The 26,173-nt window shown below is 42.0% G+C and overlaps 1 protein-coding gene across 1 annotated transcript in view; it reads left to right on the top strand.

The window, feature by feature from the left end:
- The first annotated feature begins 5,396 nt into the window (after positions 1–5,396).
- The window catches only part of LOC124775669 (brachyurin-like), a 41,575-nt gene continuing 20,798 nt past the window's right edge, over positions 5,397–26,173 (top strand). The window contains exons 1-4 of the mRNA XM_047250497.1: positions 5,397–5,453; positions 11,078–11,174; positions 15,391–15,580; positions 22,754–22,923. Coding sequence (XP_047106453.1) covers positions 5,397–5,453; positions 11,078–11,174; positions 15,391–15,580; positions 22,754–22,923 — 514 coding nt within the window. The remainder of the gene's footprint in view (positions 5,454–11,077; positions 11,175–15,390; positions 15,581–22,753; positions 22,924–26,173) is intronic.

A 26,173-nucleotide genomic window follows, 5' to 3' on the forward strand; every position in this document is an offset into this window, starting at 1 on the left:
TCTTCACTAAAACACACTTCAGGTCGCAAAAGAACGTATTATACTGAGAAACTGGTAGAGATTGTAACTAAAAATGGAGAAATTCAATCTTCTCGTCAAGCACTTCTGATTTCTTATCTGATATTTGTTGATAGACTTATACTCCGTAGAATGTTAGAGTTATTTTCTTATTCTAGTTAGAATATGTTTATTTTTCGCTATTGCGCAAGATTGTAACTCTGCATGATAAGACTAACCTCGCACAATTTTCAAACCGACTACTTCTGTAGTGTTTCAACACATTACGATATTTATTCATCAAAAATATAGCTAACAGCCTAAGTAACTAGTGGTGCTGCCCTGACCTCTGTTTCATCTATTTCATTACAAGAAAATTCCACTAATTTTTATTTGCCTAATCCTAGTTTGTCGAGCAATGCTTTCTTCTACCTTCCCCATATTTTATTAAAATGAAGTAAAATTTTGTAACTATTCGTGTGGGTGAGGACTTACGTAGTGTTCCTTGTCATTCGACATGTTCACATTTTTTATGTATGTCATGTAAAGCCAGCGACGGGGCGATTCTTTATAGCCAAAGCAACATTTTATTCATCAAAATGGTCATATTGTAATAAGCAGATACATACGCAACAATTTTGGGACACGGGATCGCCGGCCGGCCGGTGTGGCCGTGCGGTTCTAAGCGCGTCAGTTTGGAACCGCTACGGTCGCAGGTTCGAATCCTGCCTCAGGCATGGATGTGTGTGACGTCCTTAGGTTAGTTAGGTTTAAGTAGTTCTAAGTTCTAGGGGACTGATGACCTCAGTAGTTAATCCCATAGTGCTCAGAGCCATTTGAACCATTTTTTGAACAGGATCGCCTCGTTCTTCGAATGAGGTGTTCTGGCAGAGAAACTGCAGGGTACTTTTCTCTGTAGCTTTTATTCCTACGGCTGGGAGTTGCAGGAAAAGACTGCAGGACGCTACATTCAACGTGTTGTCTGCCTGGTCTGTCCCATCATCTCGGATGATGAAAACTGGTCAAAACGTAGACACAATAAAACCTCAATTTTGCACACTAAAATGTTTCTCCTCATGACAGCATCTTGTTTGCGTGTTATTTATCTTGTTTGTATATTATGTTGTTCAAGGATTTCTTGAACGAATAGAGTTTCAGAAAATTATTAGCGAATTTAGACCTATATATTACTTCCATTATATTTAGTGTTATTACTGAAAAGACGAAAGTATTAAATATAACACTTACAAAACAAACAAATATGTTATCTGAAATATACTTGCGAAGCCAAACCTATCCCAGAATTTTGTTGCGTTTCGAAAGGTTCTAAATCTTTGAATTTGTTGCTAGAACTCTCTAAAGCTTTCGTAGGAATCTTAAAATTTTTGCTCACTTCCCTAAATGATCTTTTGTGACGTTTTACATCTATTAATGCTAATCTCATTGATACTTCAGTAAAACTAGCTCTTTCAGTCTTCTTTTTATAACTTCGAACCATCCTAAAAACAAAACGGCTGATCGAGGATGAGTAAAAACGTGACTCTAGTAGAAGATCCACACATATTTGATACTCGACAATATATGTCCTACAATGCCCCAAAAGGAAAACTTTTAAATTTATATTACAAATGTATTAGCTGCAGTTATGGGTTTCGAAAAAAAATCAGATATCACATAGATGTTACCGGTTTAAAATCAGTGAAGGACGCAATTTGCTCACGTAAAAATTGCATTGGATATGGTCTATACTTTGACTACGTTGCACCTACTGAAGTTAATAAGAGAAGTTACAAAAAGGCAGCGGGGTAAATTGGCTATGCAGAACGACGCGCCCCTATTTAAGTGGACCATTGAGCCCCATTACCACAATGGAAATATTTATTTCTTTTATGAAAACGTTTAACCATTTACGCTGCATACAGCGCCAAAAGCATCCGTAATATATAGACTTTAATGGTGCTACTTACTTGTTTACTATCAAAGTTGTCTTAGAGTACACAACAAAATATCTTGAACAAGCAAAAATTACTTTTAGTAACATGAAAACATAAAGTACCTGCCCTTCCTCGCTTGACAATTGTTTCCATCAACCCCCTTGGTCACTGGCGTATCCTAACGAAAGTTAAACAAAACAATACCAGTTGACCATAGTGCCCCTATGGCCGCTGTGCCCTTGTTTCCCCTAATGAAATTTTGTGACACGGTGGTGAATAATTCACGTAATGCGCCACTGTCTACTACCATTTCTCATATTGTAGTGCTCCCTCACTTTTTTTAAGAAATTTTTATTATTATCTTAAAACTAACACAATTAATTCAACATTATAAATTGGAAAAGATGTGTGACATGACAAAGCAATCAAAAAAAATTCACAAGAAGTTTTTTGGTTGTCATATGCACTCGTGATCTTGGGATTGACGGCAGGATAGCTCAGCGTGTTCGGTCAGAGGGCCGATTGTCCTCTGTAATAAAAAAAACTGAGTGAAAGAATCAACGATCAACTTGAACAGATGTCATATGACGCCCGCCCAGCTATTCCTTATTGCTGTATGTATAGCCTTAGAGAACTTCAAGCGTATATCGTCATTCCTTAGTGCTTCCGTATCCCACTTCTTTGCGTGTTGATTCTTCCAGACTAATGTCTTAAACTTCAGTATACTCTTCATTACTACTATACTGTGATCTGAGTCTATATCTGCTTCTGGGTACGGTTTACAATCCAATATCTGATTTCGGAATGTCTGCCTGACCATGATGTAACCTAACCGAAATCTTCCCGTATCAGTAATCGGTGTTACTAGCTGAAAATTGTTACAGAATTCAATCTGTCTTTCTCTCTCATTCCTTGTCCGAAGCCCATAATCCCCTGTACCCTTTTCTTATACGCCCTCCCCTACAACTGCCTTCCAGTCCCCCATGACTGTTGGATTTTCATCCACCTTTACATAGTGTATTACCCTTTCAATATCTTCATACACTTTCTCTCTCTCTTCATCTTCAACTTGCGACGTATGCATGTATACCTGAACTATCGTTGTCGGTGTTGGTTTACTGTCGATTCCAATAACAACAACCTTGTCACTGAACTGTTTACAGTGACACACTCTCTGCCCTACCTTCCTATTCATAACGAATGCTGCTCCTGTTACACCATTTTCTGCTGCTGTTGATATTACCCTATACTCATCTGACCAGAAATCGTTGTCTTCTTCCCACTTCACTTCATTGACCCCTACTGTATCTAGAATGAGCCTTTGCACTTCCCTTCTCAGATTTTCTAGTTTCCCTACCACGTTCAAGTTTCTGACATTCCACGCTCCGACCTGTAGAACACCCTTCCGTTGATTATTCAATCTTTTTGTCATGGTAACCTCGTCCTTGGTAGTCCACACCCGGTGATCCGAATGAGGGACTATTCTGTAATCCTTTTCCAAAGGAGAGATCATCATGAAACTTCTTCAATTACAGACCACATGTCCAGTGGATACACGTTACGTGTCTTTAAAGCAGTGGTTTCCATTGCCTTCTGCATTCTCATGCCGTTGATCATTGTTGATTCTTCCGCATTTAGGGGCAGTTTCCCACCCCTAAGACAGGAAAATGCCCTGAACCTCTGTCCATTCCTCCGCCCTCTTTGACAAGGCAGTTGACAGAATGAGGGTGACTTCTTATGTCGGAAGGCTTCGGCCGCCAGCGATGATTATTAATCAAAATGTCTGGTTGACCTCTGCTTAAGACAGTATTACTACTCAAAATGGCTGAAATGGCTCTGAGCACTATGGGACTTAACTTCTGAATTTATCAGTCTCCTAGAACTTAGAACTACTTAAACCTAACTAACCTAAGGACATCACACATCCATGCCCGAGGCAGGATTCGAACCTGTGACCGTAGCGGTCGCGCGGTTCCAGACTGTAGCGCCTAGTATATTACGACTCAGGGCACTTATTGGTTGAAAGCACCGATGATGGCTGTTAATCAGTTGAAATCGATTTGCAAAAGTGAATAAATAAAACATGATTTTGCGACTGGTTGCTGCATATTTGGTTATTTTATGGTTTACGGTCGCTGCAGGACTTGGAAACCACATGGAGCCCGCCATTCACGCACAGTTTTACCAGGGCTTCTTGTGAGTGCGCCCTTTCCCCTCCCCAGTATACATTAATTAATTACAGGAACACTTGCTGTTGGTGGAACAGGAGCACGAGACCGAGCGTGTCGCGGTTGGCTATGTATGTGGACACTACAGGCACCAGTCAACAGCAGTTATCATAGTGATTGTTCTCTTATAGCGTTTTCGTTTTATTTCTGCCACGCTGCTTGCGGAGCATAGCTGGTAGAGCAAGTATACAGAACACCCCCGTTTACAGACGTGTCGTTCGGCCTGGAATCTAGTTTACTGGACTAGAATTGTTACAGTGTTGAGTCCGGCTTCGAACTGAGCCCCTATAGCTAGTGAAGACGTGTCTGGAGACGTCTCGGACAGACGTGGGATACCAGCCTGACTTTCGCTGTCATACGGCCCAACAACCAAGAGTGATCGCTTGGAGTGCCATTTCTTTTTGTAGTAGGACCCCTGTGATTGCCATGTGCATCATCCTTACAGCACAGCGGTACATCGACAATATTCTAAGCCCCGTTTTGTTGCCCTTCATGGCAAGCCACCTTGGGCTTACATTTTAGCAAGATAATGCCAGCCCGCAGACGGAGAGAGTTTCTACTGCTTGTCTTCATAGTTTCCAGCTGCTTCCCTAGCCAGTAGGGTCACCGGATCACTCCCCAGCTGAGAAAGTATGGAACATTATGGGCAGGACCCTCCAACTACATGGCAATCCAACGCGTCAATTGGACATAATATCTCTCAGGAGGGCACCAACAACTTTGCCAATCAATTCCAAGTCAAAAAACTAAGTGCTAGAGGTGGAACAACGTGTTACTGAATTGCTCAATTTGTGAAGCTCTTTCTGTAGAATAAATCACCCAGTTTTCCTGAAATTTTTTTTCTTCTTCTTAGGCTGTATTTCCATTACAGCTTGACAAGTATATGCCACGTCAATCCAGTCGCATATTTGGTGTGCTTTGTTAGAGATTGAGAGACAGACTAGATTCCGTATGCGTACTGTGCACTCTGAGTTACATCTACAGCTACATCTACGTCCATTGTTCCGATGCGACGTCCATTGAAGTGGCGCAATCGTATTTTCATTCAGCAAGCGGTGATAACGCTTTTCACGCATTGCACTGGGAGATTGCGAAAGCCTTTATAAGGCCTCGTTGATATCAGCTGCCGACGACTAGCGACTGGCGCCATCAGCGGGCAGTTATCTGTCTGATCTAGATCGTCGCCAGAGTTCCCCAGCGGCTGTTGTGGCGGACGCAGCTGTCAGATACCGGCACAATGAGGTTCCACTTCCTGCTGTCGGCGCTGCTCGCTTTGACTGTGACTACAAGCGCGGTGAGTCTGGAAACCATTGGTGTCGAAACAGCTATGTCACATACATCAAGCCTGTTAACAGCTTATGGGGGACACTAGTTTACAGTCAAGCAGACATCAAAATTCAGACACACATATTTATAATGTTTCCTTTGGACATAATGTTACTGGTCCAACAAAATTAGTTGCAATACAGTGGCTTCGGAAATTTGCTGTGCACGAGGCTATGATCGACGAATTTAGAATACGTTGGAATTGGAATTTCAAATAAAATTGGCTGAAAAATAGTTGGCAGAACTCTTTTTTTCACAGATACGCGATTGTGTTCTTGATTAGTCCTATCGTTGCGTAACAGTTGTTTGGTTCAATTGACGAAAGCTACTGAATGCGTTGTGTAGTGTTTAGATCTCCGTAGGAAGAGAGGACCTTGGTACAGTATGAACTCCTTCCAGACACAGACGAGGTTTACTTTACGAATATTTATTCAAAAGAGCCATTTTCGTATGTCTACACTGAACAATCTCTCAGAACGCACTGTGTCTCCTGTCTTACAGTTCAAAGACTCTCCACTCTCCCATGTAGAAATTGTATCCCCACATGTTCAATCTGCTTTTGAATAACGGTGCTTTCAACTGAGGGACGTATTTTTCTTGTTGAACATGTGTTTCGACAACGCGATAACTACTCAGATTTAGTGCAGGAGCCAAATGCTGAAAAATTCCAGGACACAGCTGTACATCATCGTAAGGCGGTTCGTTGACTTGCTGAGAAATTTCTAGAGGCTCAGTGTTAGAAGCCAAACGAGCTGGAAGACTCGAAGTTGGTTGCCTTGGTACAAGAAAGCCTTGGCACAAGAAAGATATCTGGCTTGCAACGGCGCATAAGGCGATTAGGCAAACATCGAAGTTGATCCCGTGTAAGATGACGGCAGTGCAAGAATTGGAAGAAGCGAATCACGAAAAGGGAATTCGTCTTTTATTGAGATAAATACCATCAATATTCTTGCAGTCACCTTCTATACAGACGAGGCGTGGTTCTACCTCTCTGGTCATTCCGGCACACAAAACACACGATTATGGTCAAAGGACAATCCTCGTCCTGTGATGGAAATGCCACTCCATGATCAGAAAATTCGAGTGTGGGCAGTAATACGCAGATGGTGCATAACAGGGCTTTTATCTTTTGAATGCACCTTGATCAGTGAAAGATATTAATGATCCTCGAGTTCATTAAGCCAGATAAAGGAAGACAAAACCAACTGTGGGAGGTGTCAACTAGATGACACTATTGCACACGTAGCTAATACTACCAAGCGTCTTCTGAAGAAGTTTTTTCGGGGTACGTTTCATCTCAAAAAAACTTGTCCCCCCTCGGTCGACGGACCGTACTCCATCAGCCGTTTTTCTTCAGGGAGCAGTAAAATCTGGTGTAAATCGCAACTGCCCAAGCACGCTTTGTAACTTAAAACCTGAACTGTTTCGTACGAGAGAAGCCTACAACAATCAGATTTGCATAGCCGCCCGTAGACTTCATTTCTATGATATGTTGTAACTCCACAGCAACTTTCCGAAGACGGTGTATAAAATATTCTGGAATCAACGTAATTTACGCCAGCCATCTGAATATTTATATCCCTTCCGCGACGCAGACCTTCACATAGATGTGCACAAATACTCAGTACGCAAATATATATCTTCATTTTATTTTTTACCATGTGCACTCGGTATCGGTTCTTTTTTTTAGCGCTTTACTGATGTTTTTCAAAGGAGCCGTTCTTTTTAAGGCTGTCGGTAAAAGCAGCTTTAATGGTTGTTTATTGGATCTACCACTGGCTGCTACATCGTTCGCCCCATTCCTCATCAACACAGAATATCCAAATAAGCTCACCGGACAAAAAATTACTCACCCGAAGAGAAATCATAACAATCATCATTTAATGCCTTGTAATTCCGCCCCTGGACTTGAAAACCACTTGGATTCACCAGTTTGTGAATCCAAAGGGTTGTGCAGCTAAGTTGCATCCAGATTCAGCCACTCGCTGAGGATTTTATCGCGCAGTTGCACCAAACTGTACGGATCCTGATGTTGGGAGTGTTCAGAAAACGAGTAACATAGTCTTGTAGCCCGATGAACTATGCAATTGTCTTCTTGTGCCTGTGTGGAGAATTGCCTCATGCAAAGTGCCCGACTTCAGATGTTTGTTGGATGCAATTTCCGTCGCAATGTTCTCTTCCCAACAGGTTGGGATGGATCATCATTCACCAGTTGCAGAAAGTGCTGTCGGGTTTGGGCAGGATCTTTTAGCGATCACAATTGTGACTTCGTGTATAGTGTCCACGTGTGTTACGCCTCTGTTTGTAGATACACTGAACACTCCTCCGTGAAACACCAACAAATCGAGCAACTTCACATTCCTTGTGGCTATGGGTGCGGCCAAACACGACGGTCATGTCCATGCATTTACCCATGTTTACGTACAGTGTCCGTTTGGAACATAAATGTCTCACTGATCGCTACTGCCTTATGCACACGTAGAGGCAGTGCGTGCGCAGTTGAAAACGTGACTCGATCGCTGCATCATTTGTAAAGGCTTAACGATTCATCTGTGAGAGCGCACTGGATTGACAAATTTTTCGTCCAGTGAACTTAACCTCTGTCCTAAAGGGCAAGTAATGAGATCACTAGAAATAAACTGAATTTATTAAGGCTTCTTGAGTAGATTAAAAAAAATATTCTTTATCCATTCAATGTTTATAAGTCCAATATTACTTCCCAAACTGGCTCTTAAATTCTCAAGCACATATTACACAAGCATCCTAAATATACATACACGGAAAAAAATCGTAACACCAAAAAATCGTTAATGTAGACTAGTGAAATTTCTGAAATACATGTTTAAGTGCTTAACATTGCAAGATCACAGGTCAAAGTAAGCGCGAGATAAGCCGTTGCAAATATGAAATGGTACATTAATAATGTCTGAGCACTTACTGACGAAATATTTCTAGAGCCACCGGCGCGAGTAGCGCGGTACGACCACTCACTGACACGTCTCACCAAGAACCCCTCAGGCCCAGTTGCAGGCAAACCCAATTCCATATTGGTATCAAATTGTAGTCATAATCCTAGGTATAACAGTAGGCGTCAGCCGTTAATGAAATCCCCAGAACCAGAGACAGCGAAATTACCGAAAGAGCAAAGATTCCGAATACGTAGATCATGCGAAACCCAATTCACTATTTACTCACGTGACCTCCTGAAAACCATGGATCAAGGCGTATAGGTGCCGTATTTTCTGTCTTCCAAAAAGCATTTAATACGGTACCGCACCCACGCTTATTGACAAAAACAGATCACATTGGGTTGTTGTGGATTTCATTTCGAAGACTGGTTTGATGTAGCTCTCCATGCTACTCTGTCCCGTGCAAGCCTCTTCATTTTCGAATAACTACTGCAATCATACTTCCCCACAATACTTCCCTCCAATACTAAACTGGTGATCCCTTGATGTCTCGAAATGTGTCCAGCCAACGGATGCCTTCTTCTAGTCAGGTTGCGCCACAAATTTGTTTTCTCCCCAGTTCTGTTGAGCGTCTTCTCATTAGTTACGTGATTTACCCATATAAACTTCAGCATCCTTCTGCAGTACCAAATTTCAAAATCTTTTATTCTCTCCTTGCCTAAACTGTTATCGTCCATGTTTCACTTCCATGCATAGTTATACTCCATACAAATACTTTCAGAAACGACTTCCTGACACTTGAATCCATATTCGATGTGAACGAATTTCTATTATTCAAAAACGCTGTTCTTGCCATTGCCAGTCTACATTTTATATCCACTGCAGTTCAGCCATCATCGATTGTTTTGCTGTCCAACTAACAAAGCTCATCTACTTCTTTAAGTTTCTCGTCTCCTAATCTAATTCCGTCAATATCACCTGCTTCAATTCGAGTACATTCTGTTACCCTTGTTTTGCTTTTCACGATGTTCATCTCATATCCTCCTTTCATTGTATTCCGATCAACTGCTCTTCTATGTTCTTTGCTACCTCCACAGAATTACAATGTCAGAGGCAAACCTCGAAGTTTTTATTTCGTCTCCACCACATTGAGTATCAATGAAGTTTGTCACTGGACAGAGAGTTTCTGGATAGGGTCGATGCAGTATCGATGCAGTATTTTATCTGAGTTGGAGAAGCATCGGCAGATGTAGAACTACGTTCATGTGCTCCCAGGGAAGTGCCCAGGAATGTGACCCTTGCTGTTCATATAGAATATTAGTGACTTGGTGGATAATGTTAATGTCCACAGACCTTTTTGCAGATCTGTAACAGTTGTCTATAATGAAGTAAGTCTGGAACAGTTCCGCAGATATTCAGTAAGAGATTAATATGCTTACGAAGTGTTGCAACTTGGTTTAAATGTTTAGAAATACAAAATCCCACACTGACAAATTCAAAACCGTACTGTCCTATGCCTATATTCTCACTAAGTCACAACAGGAATCAGTGAACCTATATATAAATATCTGACTGCAGAAAGTTCAATCGATATGAAATGAAATGTTAACATAGGTTCAGTCGGAGATAGAACACACCCACATACGCCCAGTCGGAAGTAAAGGAGGTGGCAGACTGTTTCATTGGTTGAATACTTGGAAAATGCATTTTGCATACAAAGGAGATTGCTTACAAAGCGCTCCTGCGACTCATCCTGGAAGTCCTGTGGGATGCATACTAAAGGGGATTCTGGGTGTATACAAAGAAGGACAGGCCTTCCTGTGATGTTTTCAGTGTCTGCTCTGTTTCTTCTAAATTCTATAATATGAAGCTACCTTATATACGAATTTTCGCCGTAATGCATTGGGCTCCAGTCTTCTTAACCATGCTCCAGGACTAATGAAATATCATATGTTACTCTTAGTGGCAGTGTATGCACTACATGAAAGTAAAACTTATATGCACGATGGCTAGACTGTAGACGATCAAAGAAAGAGAAACTGGACTCAAGCAAAAAGTAGGAGAAACATGGGGTCCATAGGAATTATAAGAATCATTTCTGTTGTGTACCACCAAAGGTGCATACGAAAATTATGTGAAACATGATTGTTTAGGAAAAAATTAGTTGCAGAAGACATCAGTTTTCTTACCTTCGCAAATGCAAGACTGAACGAGCAGCTAAAGAAAGGTAACTCCTAATATTAACAACATAGGTGTTAATACTGACTTCTAAAATTGTAAAGCTAAAGCTGAAATTGTAGCAATGATCACGAATCTTAACTGTCATCTAAACTAAAAGACTTCAACCTCATTGAATAGTTGCGGCATCCCACGAAACGACGCATCAGACCTCTGGGATAGCAACCATATCATGTGATAACTATTTTCATAAGTTGTACGACCTTACAATTGGCTGGACACAATGATGTCTCCTACAACTATCACATTACTGAATGTCGCAATGATCACTATCCTTTTACAGTCGCTTAGTGGGGATAACTACTGCAAGGATGAAATTTGTTCTCGTCAGTAGCTCCTGTGGTAACTGAGAGAGTAATAAAAAGGGACAAGGAAGATATTTTCTGAACGACGAACTGTGTTGAAGTTTAACTTCCATTACTTTGTTTCCCCTTTCCTGTTTCAGGATGACGAGCTACAAGTTAGGCGACTGCGGACTGCTGTGACTAATCACCAAGAGGGCGATGTGGCTGGACGCAGCAGCAACTCCCGTCTCATGCCAGGTAGTATAGCCCTTGGGATAGGGGCCATTTGTATACCAACAGGAGGATCCCACAGTACAAGGTCAAAGTAATAATATACACACTTCTTCTTGCTTAAGCAAATGGAGCAAATCGTTTCTTCTTTTTGCACTTGAAGTGGTCTACGGTGGGCCTTAAGTGGTTTATGGAGGTCCCATTAGTTTAGGGGCGTTTCCTTAGAAAACTGCCAAAAATAGTTTTTGTATCATTTTCTGTGCCAGAAACAGGCCGCGAATTCCGATGCAGCCATGCGCAGAAAATGGCTGAAATTTTTAAGATATGTTCCTAAGAACCACATCTCGAACAGCTTCGAAAATTTTCTTGATATCTTCTTCCATTTACGAACACAAAGATTCATAGTTATCCTACTTCTACATGTAAAATACGCACATAAAATCCGGTATGAGATGAAATCTGAATAATAAATAACTGCAGAAAATTGCTTAAATTTTAACGGTATATTCTCTAGACATTTATCTAGGGGTTCCATCTTCCCGTTCTTTATTGTTAGATCATGGTTGGTTTCTTAGAAAATCGTACAAAAAGCGTTTTTTCGGCCTTTTTCGTACCAAAACAGAGCCACGGATTCCTACACGACTATCAATAACAAACAGCTGAAATTTTTACGACATATTCCTAAGACCGTGATCTCAAAAACCTTGAATTTCTTTTACATTTTTATCTGTTTATGCAGAGGTTCAAAGTTATTAGCACGTGGACTGTTCCTTAGAGAACCCTAAAAACAGCGTTAACTTATCATTTTTGGAACCAAACCCATGCCGCTGATTCCAAAACGGCTATGTATAGCAAATTGCTGTAATTTTTAATGTGTATTCGTATGATTCCGATGCAGAACAACCTTGAAAAATGTCTTGATATCTTTATCCGTTTCCGAGGTACAGAAGTTTAATGTTACCTTGCATGTAATAGCAAAATATGCGGTTAAATTCAGGTGAGACGAAATTTAAACAATAAAAAGCAGCTCTAAATAGCTCAAATTTTAAAGTTATATTTTCTATGAACTTCTCTAGACGTTCCATCTTCCCGTTTTCAAAAATCATTATGGGTTATCGATAAACACCCAAGTGCTTCCTTCACTTCTACATCTTCATGATGAGTACTCTGTGGACACTCCCGTCTTCCAAGATGACAACGGCCACATTGACAGGGATATGCCCACACGTTCCTGGTCTGAGTAATACTCAGATACCCTATCGCATCTCGCCCAGTCCACTCACCGTAACAAATTTCTGGGACTATTTGGAACAGTGGGTGAAACGCAGCAGTCAACAAACTGTGGCAACCGTTTGCTACCTCCGTGGAATCTTGTCATCAAGTAGTGGCTTCAGCTGGATATGGAATATCTTAATAAACTTGTGGGCTCTCTCCGTCGCCTATTTTAGCCCACCGTCAAGGCTAGAGGCGGCTTTACTCCGTATGACGTCATGTCTTTATTGTCCAGTGTGTTTACCTCCGCTGTCTTCTTCTTATTTCGAATGGGCCTACTTTGGATCACGCTTGTTCAAATGTTGGGCTGTGATCTTTGCCCTGTACTGTCGCATCCTCTGCCGATGTAACTCCTTTCTTTCTTCTGTCCTGGAGGTACGTTTACTTCGGGGCTTCTCCTGAAATCCTCGGATTTCCTTGATGGTACGTCTCTCAGACTGTTTGTTCTGTAGATCAGTTATTCCCAGTTCTTTAACGTACTTTTCAGTTTCTGTCAGCCAAGAGGTGCGAACCTCCTTGCTTTGCCAGAAAGTCAACAGACGGTTGGTCAATCTGTTTGGAGGCAATCTTACAACATTGCTATAGAAAGCTACCCTTCTTTTTCTTGCACAGTCAGAGAGCCCCTCAATACGTTCGTAGAACTCCGAGGTATGTCACCTTCTAAATTCTCCATCTTCTTCTACCGGGTCTAGGCTCTTGGTGAAGGTTCTCCTCTGACTTCCAATTTCTCCATCGGACCTCTCTGGTTCATGAAAAGACATTCCGTGGCATACAGGGCTTCTAGTCAAATGACTGATGAGTAGTGCTTAAGTTTTAGGTTGCGTGTCAGACATTTTTTGTTGTAGGTGTTCATAGTCAGTCGATAGGCTAGTTCCAACTAGTTGACTCTAATGGATAATGACGTTTTTTTCTGATAAGTTAGGTTCAACCCATTCGCCGAGATCCTTTAACTTCTCAGCCCTTTTCATGTTTCCCTGGTCTAATAACATCTCTCTGTTAGCTTCTTTGACGTTGGTGTAGAACTCTGTTTTGTCCAGCGACACTTTACCACTTTCAACACTCAAACTCGTCAGTTCATTGCGTCATTCTCTCACAAACTTTTCGAGAACACAGTTGAAGAGAAACGGGGAGAGTCCATCCACTTGTCTCACTCCAGTTTTTATCTCGAAGCTTTTTGAGATCTCACCTCTAAATTGGACCTTGAAATTGATGCTGGTCAAGGTTTCTAGAATGAGTATGCAGGTTTTGTTGTCTAGTCCTAGTCTCTGGAGTACTGGCCATTAAAATTGCTACACCACGAAGATAAAGAGCTACAAACGCGAAATTTAACCGCCAGGAAGCAGATGCTGTGATACGCAAATGATTAGCTTTTCAGGGCATTCACACAAGGTTGGCGCCGGTGCCGACACCTAAAGCGTGCTGACAGGAGGAAAGTTTCCAACCAATTTCTCATACACAAACAACAGTTGACCGGAGTTGCCTGGTGAAACGTTGTTGTGATGCCTCGTGTAAGGAGGAGAAATGCGTAGCTTCACGTTTCCGACTTTGATAAAGGTCAGGTTGTAGCCTATTGCGATTGGGGTTTATCGTATCGCGACATTGCTGCTCGCGTTGGTCGAGATCCAATGACTGTTAACAGAATATGGAATCGGTGGGTTCCGGAGGACAATACGGAACGCCGTGCTGGATCCCAACGGCCTCGTATCACTAGCAGTCGAGATGGCAGGTATCTTATCCACATGGTTGTAATGGATCGTGCAGCCACGTCTCGATCCCTGAGTCAACAGATGGGCACGTTCGCAAGACAACAACCATCTGCACGAACAGTTCGACGACGTTTGGAGCAGCATGGACTATCAGCTCGGAGACCATGGTTGCGGTTACCCTTGACGCTGCTTCACAGACAGGAGCGCCTGCGATGGTGTACTCAACGACGAACCTGGGTGCACGAATGGCAAAACGTCATTTTTTCGGATGAATCCAGGTTCTGTTTACAGCATCATGATGGTCGCGTCCGTGTTTTGGTTACATTGCGTTGAACGCACATTATATTCGTCATCGCCATACTGGCGTATCACCCGGCGTGATGGTATGGGGTGCCATTGGTTACACGCGTCGGTCACCTCTTGTTCGCATTGACGGCACTTTGAACAGTGGAAGTTACATTTCAGATGTGTTACGACCCGTGGCTCTACCCTTCATTCGATCCCTGCGAAACCCTACATTTCAGCAGGATAATGCTCGACCGCATGTTGCAGGTCCTGTAGGAGCCTTTCTGGATACAGAAAATGTTCGACTGCTGCCCTGGCCAGCACATTCTCCAGATCTCTCACCAATTGAAAACGTCTGGTCAATAGTGGCTGACCAACTGGCACGTTACAGTACGCCAGTCACTACTCTTGATGAACTGTGGTATCGTGTTGAAGCTGCATGGGCAGCTGGACCTGTACACGCTATCCAAGCTCAATGCCCAGGCGTATTAAGGCCGTTATTACGGCGAGAGGTGGTTGTTCTGGGTACTGATTTCTCAGGACTATGCACCCAAATTGCGTGAAAATGATTCACATGTCAGTTGTAGTATAATATATATTTGTCCAATGAATACCCGTTTATTATCTGCATTTCTTCTTTGTGTAATAATTTTAATGACCAGTAGTGTTTCTCTATTAAGGGGGTCGTAGTCCTTCCTGAGATCAACAAAGGTGACAACCAGATTGCATTTTCTCATCATGGAATATCCCAGTACAGTTTTAAGATGGAGTACCTGTTCAGCACAGGACCGAGACTTCCTGAAGCCCTCGTGATATTCTCTCAGTTGTGTTACCTCCGCTGTGTTATATGTCTTGTGATTACCTATAAGTGACCGGATATAGTTGGATCGTGTAGGATGTGGTTAGTTATACTGGAGTAACTATTATAAGGTCTGGAGAGTGTGCAAAGCGTGCAGTGACCGGCTCGTGTCTGACGGCAGGTGGGGCAGGTGCGGCGTGGTCGCTTTCGCGGTCGCGCAGGCGATCCGGCGGTCGCATCATCAACGGCGCCGACGCCACGGACGGGCAGTTCCCGTGGCAGGCGGCCATCCGGCTGGACCGCTTCGGCTTCTGCGGCGGATCTCTCATCTCGGACAGCGCCGTCCTCACAGCGGCGCACTGCGTCGACGGGTGAGTCTGACACAGGGTTTCCCAACCTCTCTGACGCCACTACCCCCGAGTGTCATCAGATATTCGCTACGAATTTCCTCTCAACCCACCATCACCGACAGTAGCAACTAACTGAACTTTAGAATAATACTGCAATGACGTCTTGAGGCGTGCCGACCTGGTGCAAGTCTTTCGACTAGGCGCCACTTCGTCAACTTGCCTGTCCCTGACCTAACTCACATAGGAGTTTTTGCACTCTAAAATCGGTCAAAACTCGATATCGCCAGGCTACTTTAAAATCCTTTCAAAGGCGTTAATCTTCAAGGTCAATAAACTGTCTGTCTTTCGGCAGCCAAAACCTTCCACGAGGCGCACGCTGACTGTTACAATGTCAATCGTAAACCAGATATAGTGGGAAATACAAGTGCTCCTCCGTGAGCTCTTGTTTCTTACCTTTATTTCCTCATTTTTTGTGGTTATTCTTAGATAAAAACACTTTTACTTATTATTGAAATGAAAGGCATGTACTTTATCTTATATCGTACCTTCATTATTTTATTGTTTAAATTTTACGTTCGTAGACAGTATTTCTACAGATATTTTTGTTACCTCCCAGTACTTGAGATTGCCGGCTGGAGTGGCCGAGCGGTTCTAGGCGCTACAGTCTTGAACCGCGCGACCGCTACGCTCGCAGGTTGGAATCCTGCCTCGGGTATGGATGTGTATGATCTCCTTAGGTTAGTTAGATTCAACTAGTTCTAAGTTCTAGGGGACTGATGACCTCAGAAGTTAAGTCCCATAGTGCTCAGAGCCAATTCTTGAGATTTTAGTGTTTCCATTTTCGTGTCGGGTCTTGTCCAGCTATATTTCTTTTACAGTCGTCAAATTTTGACCGATGATAATCGTTTAACACATCTGCCATTTCGTTTTTATTGATTCAAAGTGAGATGTTAAATCAGTTAAACTATTGCAACATAGCACTTTTTCGTTGTATGTGGGAATACAGATGAGGCAACACACGCGGTAGACTTTTTTCTCTTCGCGAATCACTGGCCTCAATGCTGATTTAGTGATGAAACAATTCAAAGTAATCTCGGAAGTGATGTCGAGTGGCAACACAATTGATACTGAGAAATTTGATGCCTTTCCTCGAAAAACTGGAAAAATGTACACAAATTCGTATGGCTGGTATGCTACGCCACCAACTCTTCACAAAGTTTTAATGCATGGTACCGAAGTCGCATCTAAAGTAATTCTACCTATAGGCCAATAATTGTCGCAGGAAGCAACTAAGGCTTGCAATAAGCACATACTGCAATAAAGGATAGATTTTGCGTAAATTTTCACTTGTGGGTCGGAACAGAAGAGTACTGCACAGATTGTTACTAAATTCAGATCCCATCTAAGTTGTATCAGGGCAAGGTATCATTTTAAAAGCGGCCCATTTTCGGAAGAGGTAATCAGTGTAATGGTCGCGAGTATACCATCTTTACCTCCAGACGAAAATGATACCGACGAAAGAACCAAGCAAGCCAAAGATGACGAAGAGGACGATGGCCAACAGTTTGGCACTGAATAAAGATATACTGCTATCAAATGGTGTGGGTAAGGCCTCTTTCATTAACTGCCTTGCTTCTTCCAATGAACATTTAGATCCTATTTTCTCTACAACATGTCAAATTTGTACATTTTGTAAATAAACAAATAATTAAGGTCAAATAATGTATTTCATTTGATTCCATTGCAAAAAAAGCATGAAATAATTTTGAGTAGTTTTTAAGTACAAACACTCCTACGTGCAACCGCCTGTCCCAGACAGCCTTCCATCCAAATACTAACTGGACCAACGTTGTTTCACTTCGGTGATCAGCCGAGAAATAGCGCTTTCAATGTGACAAAACCACTGAAAAAGAATTTTATTTGAACACTTTTATTTTAAAATGACCAAAGATGAACGATATTTATGTTTTGTGAGTATTTTATTAAATCACGAACTAACGAGTAACTGAGACAACTGCTACTATTTATATCTAACAAACTTTTTCATAGAATGATAAACCATTCTCAGTGCATATCGAGTACTACCTACAATTCCTCTTCAGGAAAGAAAGCTAATTTCCACACTGAGGGTAGACATCCGCACCAGTCTTCCCCCTAGCGACACTTCTTTGACCCACACCCTGGACCCCATTTAAACTGAAACAAGTTACAATATCTGCATCATTCTTACTGTTTGTAAATTACTTCATTGTTTTCTTCTGAACTTACAGAAACTGGAAGACTACTGGCTGCCAAAGCTTTGTGTCTGACTATTATCACTAATACTAACAATAATGATAATACTAATAGTACTGTGTAGTCCCTATACCAACGTAGTAGCCATTACATACTCACTGTTGTGTTGTCAATTAGTTCCATTACCTCTTGCGAAAAGAATAATGAAGCAATTTCTGATCCATTGTGTGAACTACCTACAATTCAGGGAAAGCGCTTGCATGAGGGATTTAGGCATATGTGAGGTATATGTAGCACTTTTCCTGGTGTAGATACATGGTTCAAAGTAAGAAGATGTATGTATTGGATGGACTAACTGAGGAAAATGTTGATACATTCGCTTCACAAGCTATAGCCTCCACCACATTGTGTCATATGTTAACCCTAATATCGAAAGAAATGTGATTATTGGTAACTTATGTAATCTTATGAATTCTTTACAGACGAATGGAAAAACTGGTGGAAGCTGACCTCGGGGAAAATCAATTTGGATTCCGTAGAAATATTAGAACACGTGAGGCAATACTGACCTTACGACTTATCTTAGAAGAAAGATTAAGGAAAGGCAAACCTACGTTTCTAGCATTTGTAGACTTAGACAAAGCTTTTGACAATGTTGACTGGAATACTCTCTTTCAAAGTCTGAAGGTGGCAGTGGTAAAATACAGGGAGCGAAAGGCTATTTACAATTTGTACAGAAAGCAGATGGCAGTTATAAGAGTCGAGCGGCATGAAAAGGAAGCAGTGGTTGGGAAGGGAGTGAGACAGGGTTGTAGCCTCTCCCCGATGTTATTCAATCTGTATATTAAGCAAGCAGTAAAGGAAACAAAAGAAAAATTCGTAGCAGGTATTAAAATCCATGGAGAAGAAATAAAAACTTTGAGGTTCGTCGATGACATTGTAATTCTGTCAGAGACAGCAAAGGTCTTGGAAGAGCAGTTGAACAGAATGGACAGCGTCTTGAAACGAGAATATAAGATGAACATCAACAAAAGAAAAACGAGGATAATGGAATGTAGTCGAATTAAGTCGGGTGATGCTGAGGGAATTAGATTAGGAAATGAAACACTTAAAGTAGAAAAGGAGTTTTGCTATTTGGGGAGCAAAATAATTGATGATGGTCGAAGTAGAGAAGATATAAAATGTAGACTGGCAATGGCAAGGAAAGCGTTTCTGAAGAAGAAAAATTTGTTGAAATCGAGTATAGATTTAAGTGTCTGCAACTCGTTTCTGAAAGTATTTGTATGGAGTGTAGCCATGAATGGATGTGAAACATGGACGGTAAATAGTTTGGACAAGAAGAGAATAGAAGCTTTTGAAATGTGGTGCTACAGAAGAATGCTGAAGATAAGATGGGTAGATCACATAACTAATGAGGAGATATTGAATAGAATTGGGGACAAGAGGAGTTTGTGGCACAACTTGACAAGAAGGGACCGGTTGGTAGGACATGTGTTGAGGCGTCAAGGGATCACAAATTTAGCATTGGAGGACAGCGTGGAGGGTAAAAATCGTAGAGGGAGACCAAGAGATGAATACAGTTAACAGATACAGAAGGATGTACGTTGCAGTAGGTACTGGGAGTTGAAGAAGCTAGCACAGGATAGAGTAGCATGGAGAGGTGCTTCAAACCAGTCTCTGGACTGAAGACCACAACAACAACAACATGTAATCAGCGTTACAGTCTCATGAAATAGCAATAACGATCTTTTTTAAAATCACACAATCGAAACCTTTCTTTCATTCCCCTTAGAACTTTTTTTTTCACCACTTAGGAGGTAATTCCAGGATGGGGACCAATGGTCTACCATCATTGCATCCCGTCGCTTAAACCCACAGCCATCGACGCGGACCTCTACATGAACGCTACTGAAAATTAGTTTCAATAGGGAACTACAATGGGTCTGTCTTCGTTGCACTAATAGCTTGCTTTGTTTTAATACAACTTAGTACGTTGTAAAAATAAGAATTCTGAACAAGTGGAACAGACGTGACTTTGCGGAAGTGCATGTGGATGCTCTACCAAGTAGGTAGCCCAAAAATATGACGAATAAAGATTGATCGGAAGAACTAGAAGATAATATAATACAGTCACTGAAGCCAGTAGGAATTCAATAGTTTAATGAAGCGAGAGCCCACAGCATTCATAAATATTTCGTAAATGATATTTCCGATGAAAGGAAAGCATCATATCTGAAATCTGTGATTATATTGCTTCGTTAACAGTTGTAATGTGCCACCTTCAAATGGCATTGGGCCCATTTTATTCACCTCTAATATTTCTAATTTGCGCTACAGCACTCAATGTATATGCTTGATTATGGCAAGCAGTGGAAACTGCAATCAGTACTAATAAACATATTAACAGCCATAAGTGCCATTTATCATGTTAAGCATGAATCAGTGTGATATCTTCAGGATTCCAAAGAAGTATGGGAAGTCCATCGGCTAAGAGATTAGTGGATCTGGTATCCAAAACCTATGAAACAGAACACGCATTACATAATTTTCAGAAACGCTTTATCTTTACGCTACTAAACACACAACTTACTGACACTAACAATCAGCATAATATGTCGAACCTTTGACTTTTTGAGTGGAAGAATATAGAAGTAATTAAACATTACGAAGGTACTGCGGAAAGATCAGTTTAGTATAAGAAGACATGAAGGTATCAGAAAAGCAATTATGAATTTTCCATAATGAAATGAACAAAAAGGAGAAACCTAAAAGCTTTCATAGCACCTGTAGGCCTAGAGGAAACCTTAAGGCACCTCAAATTAACAACAGCCAAGGAAGGGGAATGTATTGAGAATAGTGTGTTGTGTTTATATGTCTCAGATTTGATATGGAATGGTTTAAGAGTGGCAAGAGAAACGGAAATAAGAGTGGCAGGATTATATAAACAATGCTGCAGGTTCTTTAGAGGAAAACTGTATCTCAGTACATGACATACAATCAAATTTGTGTTATGCCATGAAGAAGATCTTAAGTACTTATACATGAGCAGCTTTGTCTAATATTACACTGTTTTAGTGTATTACTTTTTCGTAGTGCAGTTAAGTTGACCAAAATTATCATCGCAGGAAACAGCAGTTTTCCAGAAGAGAAAACTTCAACCTGTGCCTGTAAACTTCATGTTTGTCACGAATAATCCTCATCTGTTATGGATGCCTAAGCAGAATATACCAATCAGTGTGCTTCAGGTAGTAATTAAAGACGCGTTCACAAAATATAAATTTTTCTTTCGTCTTCACTGTATGAACGCCATTGTTTCCTATAAAAAAGTTCTCGTTATCACCACCAAATCTCAAAAGGAATAAATGTACTGCGATGTTAGTATCAGAATACCCAGCTCGTTAAGTACACGTATGTACGAAAACTACTACCCTCTACCAAAAATGTGTCCCCCCAAAAATTGTCTTATATACAGAGTGGTCAGAAACAGTCTGTAAATCTTGTAAGGGTATTGCAGACTATGTTGTGCTGAGAAGTATCTGTGAAGAAAAAATTCAATACGTTGCGCCGTTTCTAAGTTAGTTAACACTGAAGCTAGTCAGAACGTTGCACGCGCGATTTCAAGCGGCCCGCTAGAGACGGTGTCCCCACACGAGTATTTGTTTAGTTTCATAAAGCCGAACAAGAGTGTGATACAAAAACTGGACATGGGACGCTAGTAAAGATCGACCCCGAGCCACAAGTTGTTGTGTTACCTCGGGCGCTGTTGTCTTCGCAATGAGATGAACTGACACAACTGTATCTGTCAGGCCGGTTGCATTTGTATGAGCTACGGCCTGATTGGCTAACTTCAATACTAATTAACTCGGTAACAGCGCAGGGTATCGAATTTCTTTTCACAGCAATTGTTTCTCAGCACAACATTCTTACAAGCTTTTCGCTCTGTTTCTGACAACCTTGAATAAAGAATCATTTTCTAGGTATGTGACGACTGTGGACAATATTCGTCCTGGAACTATTTGTCCACCACACATTTTTTCCCAAGTGCATTCGTCCAGTAAGCTACGCAAGTGATTTTCTGTGAATTTTGAAAATTAGGAAAGCGATATTTGCAGGACTGGAGCGCTGACCACCAGCAGGTTTTAAAACAACACACACTCCACTGCAAAATGAAACATTCACTCTGTAGTATTCTAATTGCAAAGAAAACGACATTCGGCTTCTTCAAGTGGTTCTGAGTGTACACCTACCTCAAATATTCGCCATTCTATCTCCATCTCATATTTCGTTAATCTTGGCACATAATAAATTTCATGTTATTGCTCCCAAAATTTTTCGTAATATCCTGGACATAATAGCTTCTATAGAAATTATGAATGAATCTATTAACCGAGAACCACGAGTTGACTGTGTCCAGAGCACAATTTGCCATGTTATTCAGTAACTGACATGAATTTCTTACATTGTCAATCGATTCATATGGAGAAAATCTATTCATTACACCGATCGTTTTTCTTTGTTTGACACGTCATCAGCATAGGTATGGATCTACTTACCACTTGGTGATGAATTCAGAACATTGTGGAGTGAGCCGTACGCTCAGCCTTCTTCTTTGTGTAGAAAATGGCACGGAATTAACTGTTTGCTCGTTGGGTTAAAAAAAAAAAACAATATCAGTGAGATTCATGACGTAACTGTCATGGAGTACTAGTTTGGCAGTGGTGCTGAAAAGCTCAGTGTCGACCTCGACAGACACACAGTAACATAACCTTTTTTATTGACTATAGCCTTTGAAAATGTATAAGTTAGCCTCTTTGACAGAAATACTACAAACGGCTCACGCAAAGTGATGGTCCCAATCTGAACGACTAAGTTTCATATTCTCGATGGACAATAAATTTGTAAAGGCGCACGAAGTTAGCCATCAGCTTTCAGTGCATATTTGGACGTGTTGTTATACAGGGTGACAACATTCGTGGTGACGCTGGGCACAGTGCTGGTGACGGGAGACGCCAAAGACGTGACGGTGACGACGACGAGCGCCGCGTGGCACCCGGACTATTGGACCGACGAGAAGACGGCCGACAACGACATCGGCGTCGTGCTCCTGGGACAGTCCGTCTCCTTCACAGGTAACAGCCGCAGGCTGGGGAGTCCTCCGTCACTGTGCACTACCTGTACACCCTCACGTGAACATAACACGCCGGCCGAAGTGGCCGCGCGGTTCTGGCGCTGCAGTCTGGAACCGCGAGACCGCTATGGTCGCAGGTTCGAATCCTGCCTCGGGCATGGATGTGTGTGATGTCCTTAGGTTAGTTAGGTTTAACTAGTTCTAAATTCTAGGGGACTAATGACCTCAGCAGTTGAGTCCCATAGTGCTCAGAGCCATTTGAACCATTTGAACGTAACACGGCCGTGCCATTACGTATGGTGTTAAAATCTATTACAGATCTTCCGAGTAATGACGGACTATTGCTAACCACATTTCCGTTATTGCAGCCGCTAAATCGGCGCTCGTCGGCAGTCACAAAGTGATGATGTTGCCAGAAGAGCTGTGCATGACTGAGGCTTCCAATATTTATGGTCATACAATGTTATACAGGGTGGTTCATTGATAGTGACCGGGCCAAATATCTCACGAAATAAGCATCAAACGAAACAACTACAAAGAACGAAACTCGTCTAGCTTGATGGGGGAAACCAGATGGCGCTATGGTTGGCCCGCTAAATGGCGCTGCCATAGGTCAAACGGATATCAACTGCGTTTTTTTTTTTTTTTTAAGTAGGAAACCCCATTTTTATTATATATTCGTGTAGCACGTAAAGAAATATGTTTTAGTTGGACCATTTTTTTCGCTTTGTGATAGATGACGCTGTAATAGTCACAAACATATGGCTACTTCAACATCGATTGCACCCGTACCATATTTCTATGCACCAGGAATTGCATGGCGACGACTTTGAACGTTGTGTACAGTTCTGCCACTGGGCACAAGAGAAATTACGGGACGATGACAGATTTTTTGCACGCGTTCTATTTAGCGAAGAAACGTCATTTATCAACAGCAGTAACGTAAACCGGCATAATATGCACTACTGGGCAACGGAAAATCCACGATGGCTGCGACAAGTGGAACAACAACGACCTTGGTGGGTTAATGTATGGTGCGGCATTATGGGAGGAAACCTTATGGGACTTAACTGCTAAGGCCATCAGTCCCTAAGCTCATACATTACTTAACCTAAACTATCCTAAGGACAAACACACACACCCATGCCCGAGGGAGGACTCGAACCTCCGCCGAGATCAGCCGCACAGTCTCTGACTGCAGCGCCATAGACCGCTCCGCTAATCCCGCGCGGCGGAAGAATAATTGGCCCCCATTTTAAAGATGGCAATCTAAATGGTGCAGTGTATGCTGATTTCCTATGCAATGTTCTACCGATGTTACTACAAGATGTTTCATTGCATGACTGAATGGTGATGCACTTCCAACATGATGGATGTTCGGCACATAGCTCGCGTGGGAAATTGGCTCTGGGCACTATGTGACTCAACTTCTGAGGTCATCAGTCGCATAGAATTTAGAACTAATTAAAACTAACTAACCTAAGGAAATCGCACACACATCCATGCCCGAGGCAGGATTCGAACTTGCGACCGTAGCGGTCGCTCGGTTCCAGATTATAGCGCCTAGAATCGCTCGGCCACTCCGACCGGCAGCTCGCGTGCGGTTGAAGCGGTATTGAACAGCATATTTAATGACAGGTGGATTGGTCGTCGAAGCACCATACCATGGCCCGCACGTTCAGCGGATCTGACATCCCCGGATTTCTTTCTGTGAGAAAAGTTGAAGGATATTTGCTACCGCGATCCACCGACAACGCCTGACAACATGCGTCAGCGCATTGTCAGTGCATGTGCGAACATTACGAAAGGCGAACTACTCGCTCTTGAGAGGAATGTCGTATTGCTAAATGCACTGAGGTTGACGGACATCATTTTGAGCATTTATTGCATTAATGTGGCATTTACAGGTAATCACGCTGTAACAGCAAGCGCTCTCAGAAATGATATGTTTACAAAGGTACATGTATCACATTGGAACAACCGAAATAAAATGTTCAAACGTACCTACATTCTGTATTTTAATTTAAAAAACCTACCTGTTACCAACTGTTCGTCTAAAATTGTGAGCCATACGTTTTTGACTATTACAGCGTCATCTATCACAAAGCGAAAAAAGTGGTCCAACTAAAACATTCATATTTCTTTACGTACTACACTAATATGTAATGAAAAATGGGGGTTCCTATTTTAAAAAACGCAGTTGATATCCGTTTGACCTATGGCAGCACCATCTAGCGGGCCAACCACAGCGCCATCTGGTCTCCCCCTTGAAGATAGGCAAGTTTCGTTCTTTGTAGTTTTTTCGTCATATCAGTCATATCACTAACAGTCCACCTGAGCAGCTTTAGGACTGAAACGTCACTGATGGATTTATTAATCAGCTGCATATACAATAATTATCCCACGTTCAAGGTCTCTGAGCCCTCCTGGCCGACCCATCCCGCTGACAACCCCTCTACTGACAATATAATAGTCCCTGAATTATTTTATAGTCGCGGGGCTGTCTCTCGTGGCATCAAATAGTCAGTCCGCATTACGATAAAGAAGTATTTGAATACGTTTGATCAGATAGTGTGTCTATGCTCATGCAGTTTTCTATAGTGTTTACTGGCAATTTCCTTTTATTTTCATCCTTGTTACTATCTCAATCTTTACTATACATTTCCCGCAAACAAAAATCGAACTTTATACGGCTGTGGAACTATTAAGTTGGTGCATAAGTTCTTAGTGTTTTTCTATAAGTTTAATAAACTCAACAGTTGCTTATAACACGGTCTTTAGTCATCAATTTGAAGTCATGTGGCTTTGAGGCGATAAAGTCCTCGAGCCTTTTCGGAGTGTATGTTCATCCGGAAAAGAAGTTCCTTGAAGGTTTTTCGATAAATAGCGGGAAAGGTCTAGTGAATAAGGTGAGTATGGAATGATTTACTATCCCAACTCCTGTATAGCACTTTTTGTCGGCCTAACAGAATGCGGGAGGGCGCTGTTGAGGAGTAGTGTCACTTCAAGCAGGTCCGCAGCTCGTGGTGTCACGGTCGCGTTCTCGCTTCCCGAGCACGGGGTCCCGGGTTCGATTCTCGGCAGTTAGGGATTTTCACCTGCCTCGAGATTACTGGGTCTTTGTGTTGTCCTCATTATTTGCAGGCACGGTAGCTCAGCGTGTTCGGTCAGAGAGCTGGCTGGCCTCTGTAATAAAAAAACTGAGTGGAAGGATCAACAAACGAACTTGACCGGATGTCATGTGACGTCCG

The sequence above is a fragment of the Schistocerca piceifrons genome, chromosome 2 (genome assembly GCF_021461385.2).
Source record: "Schistocerca piceifrons isolate TAMUIC-IGC-003096 chromosome 2, iqSchPice1.1, whole genome shotgun sequence".
NCBI lineage: Eukaryota > Metazoa > Arthropoda > Insecta > Orthoptera > Acrididae > Schistocerca > Schistocerca piceifrons.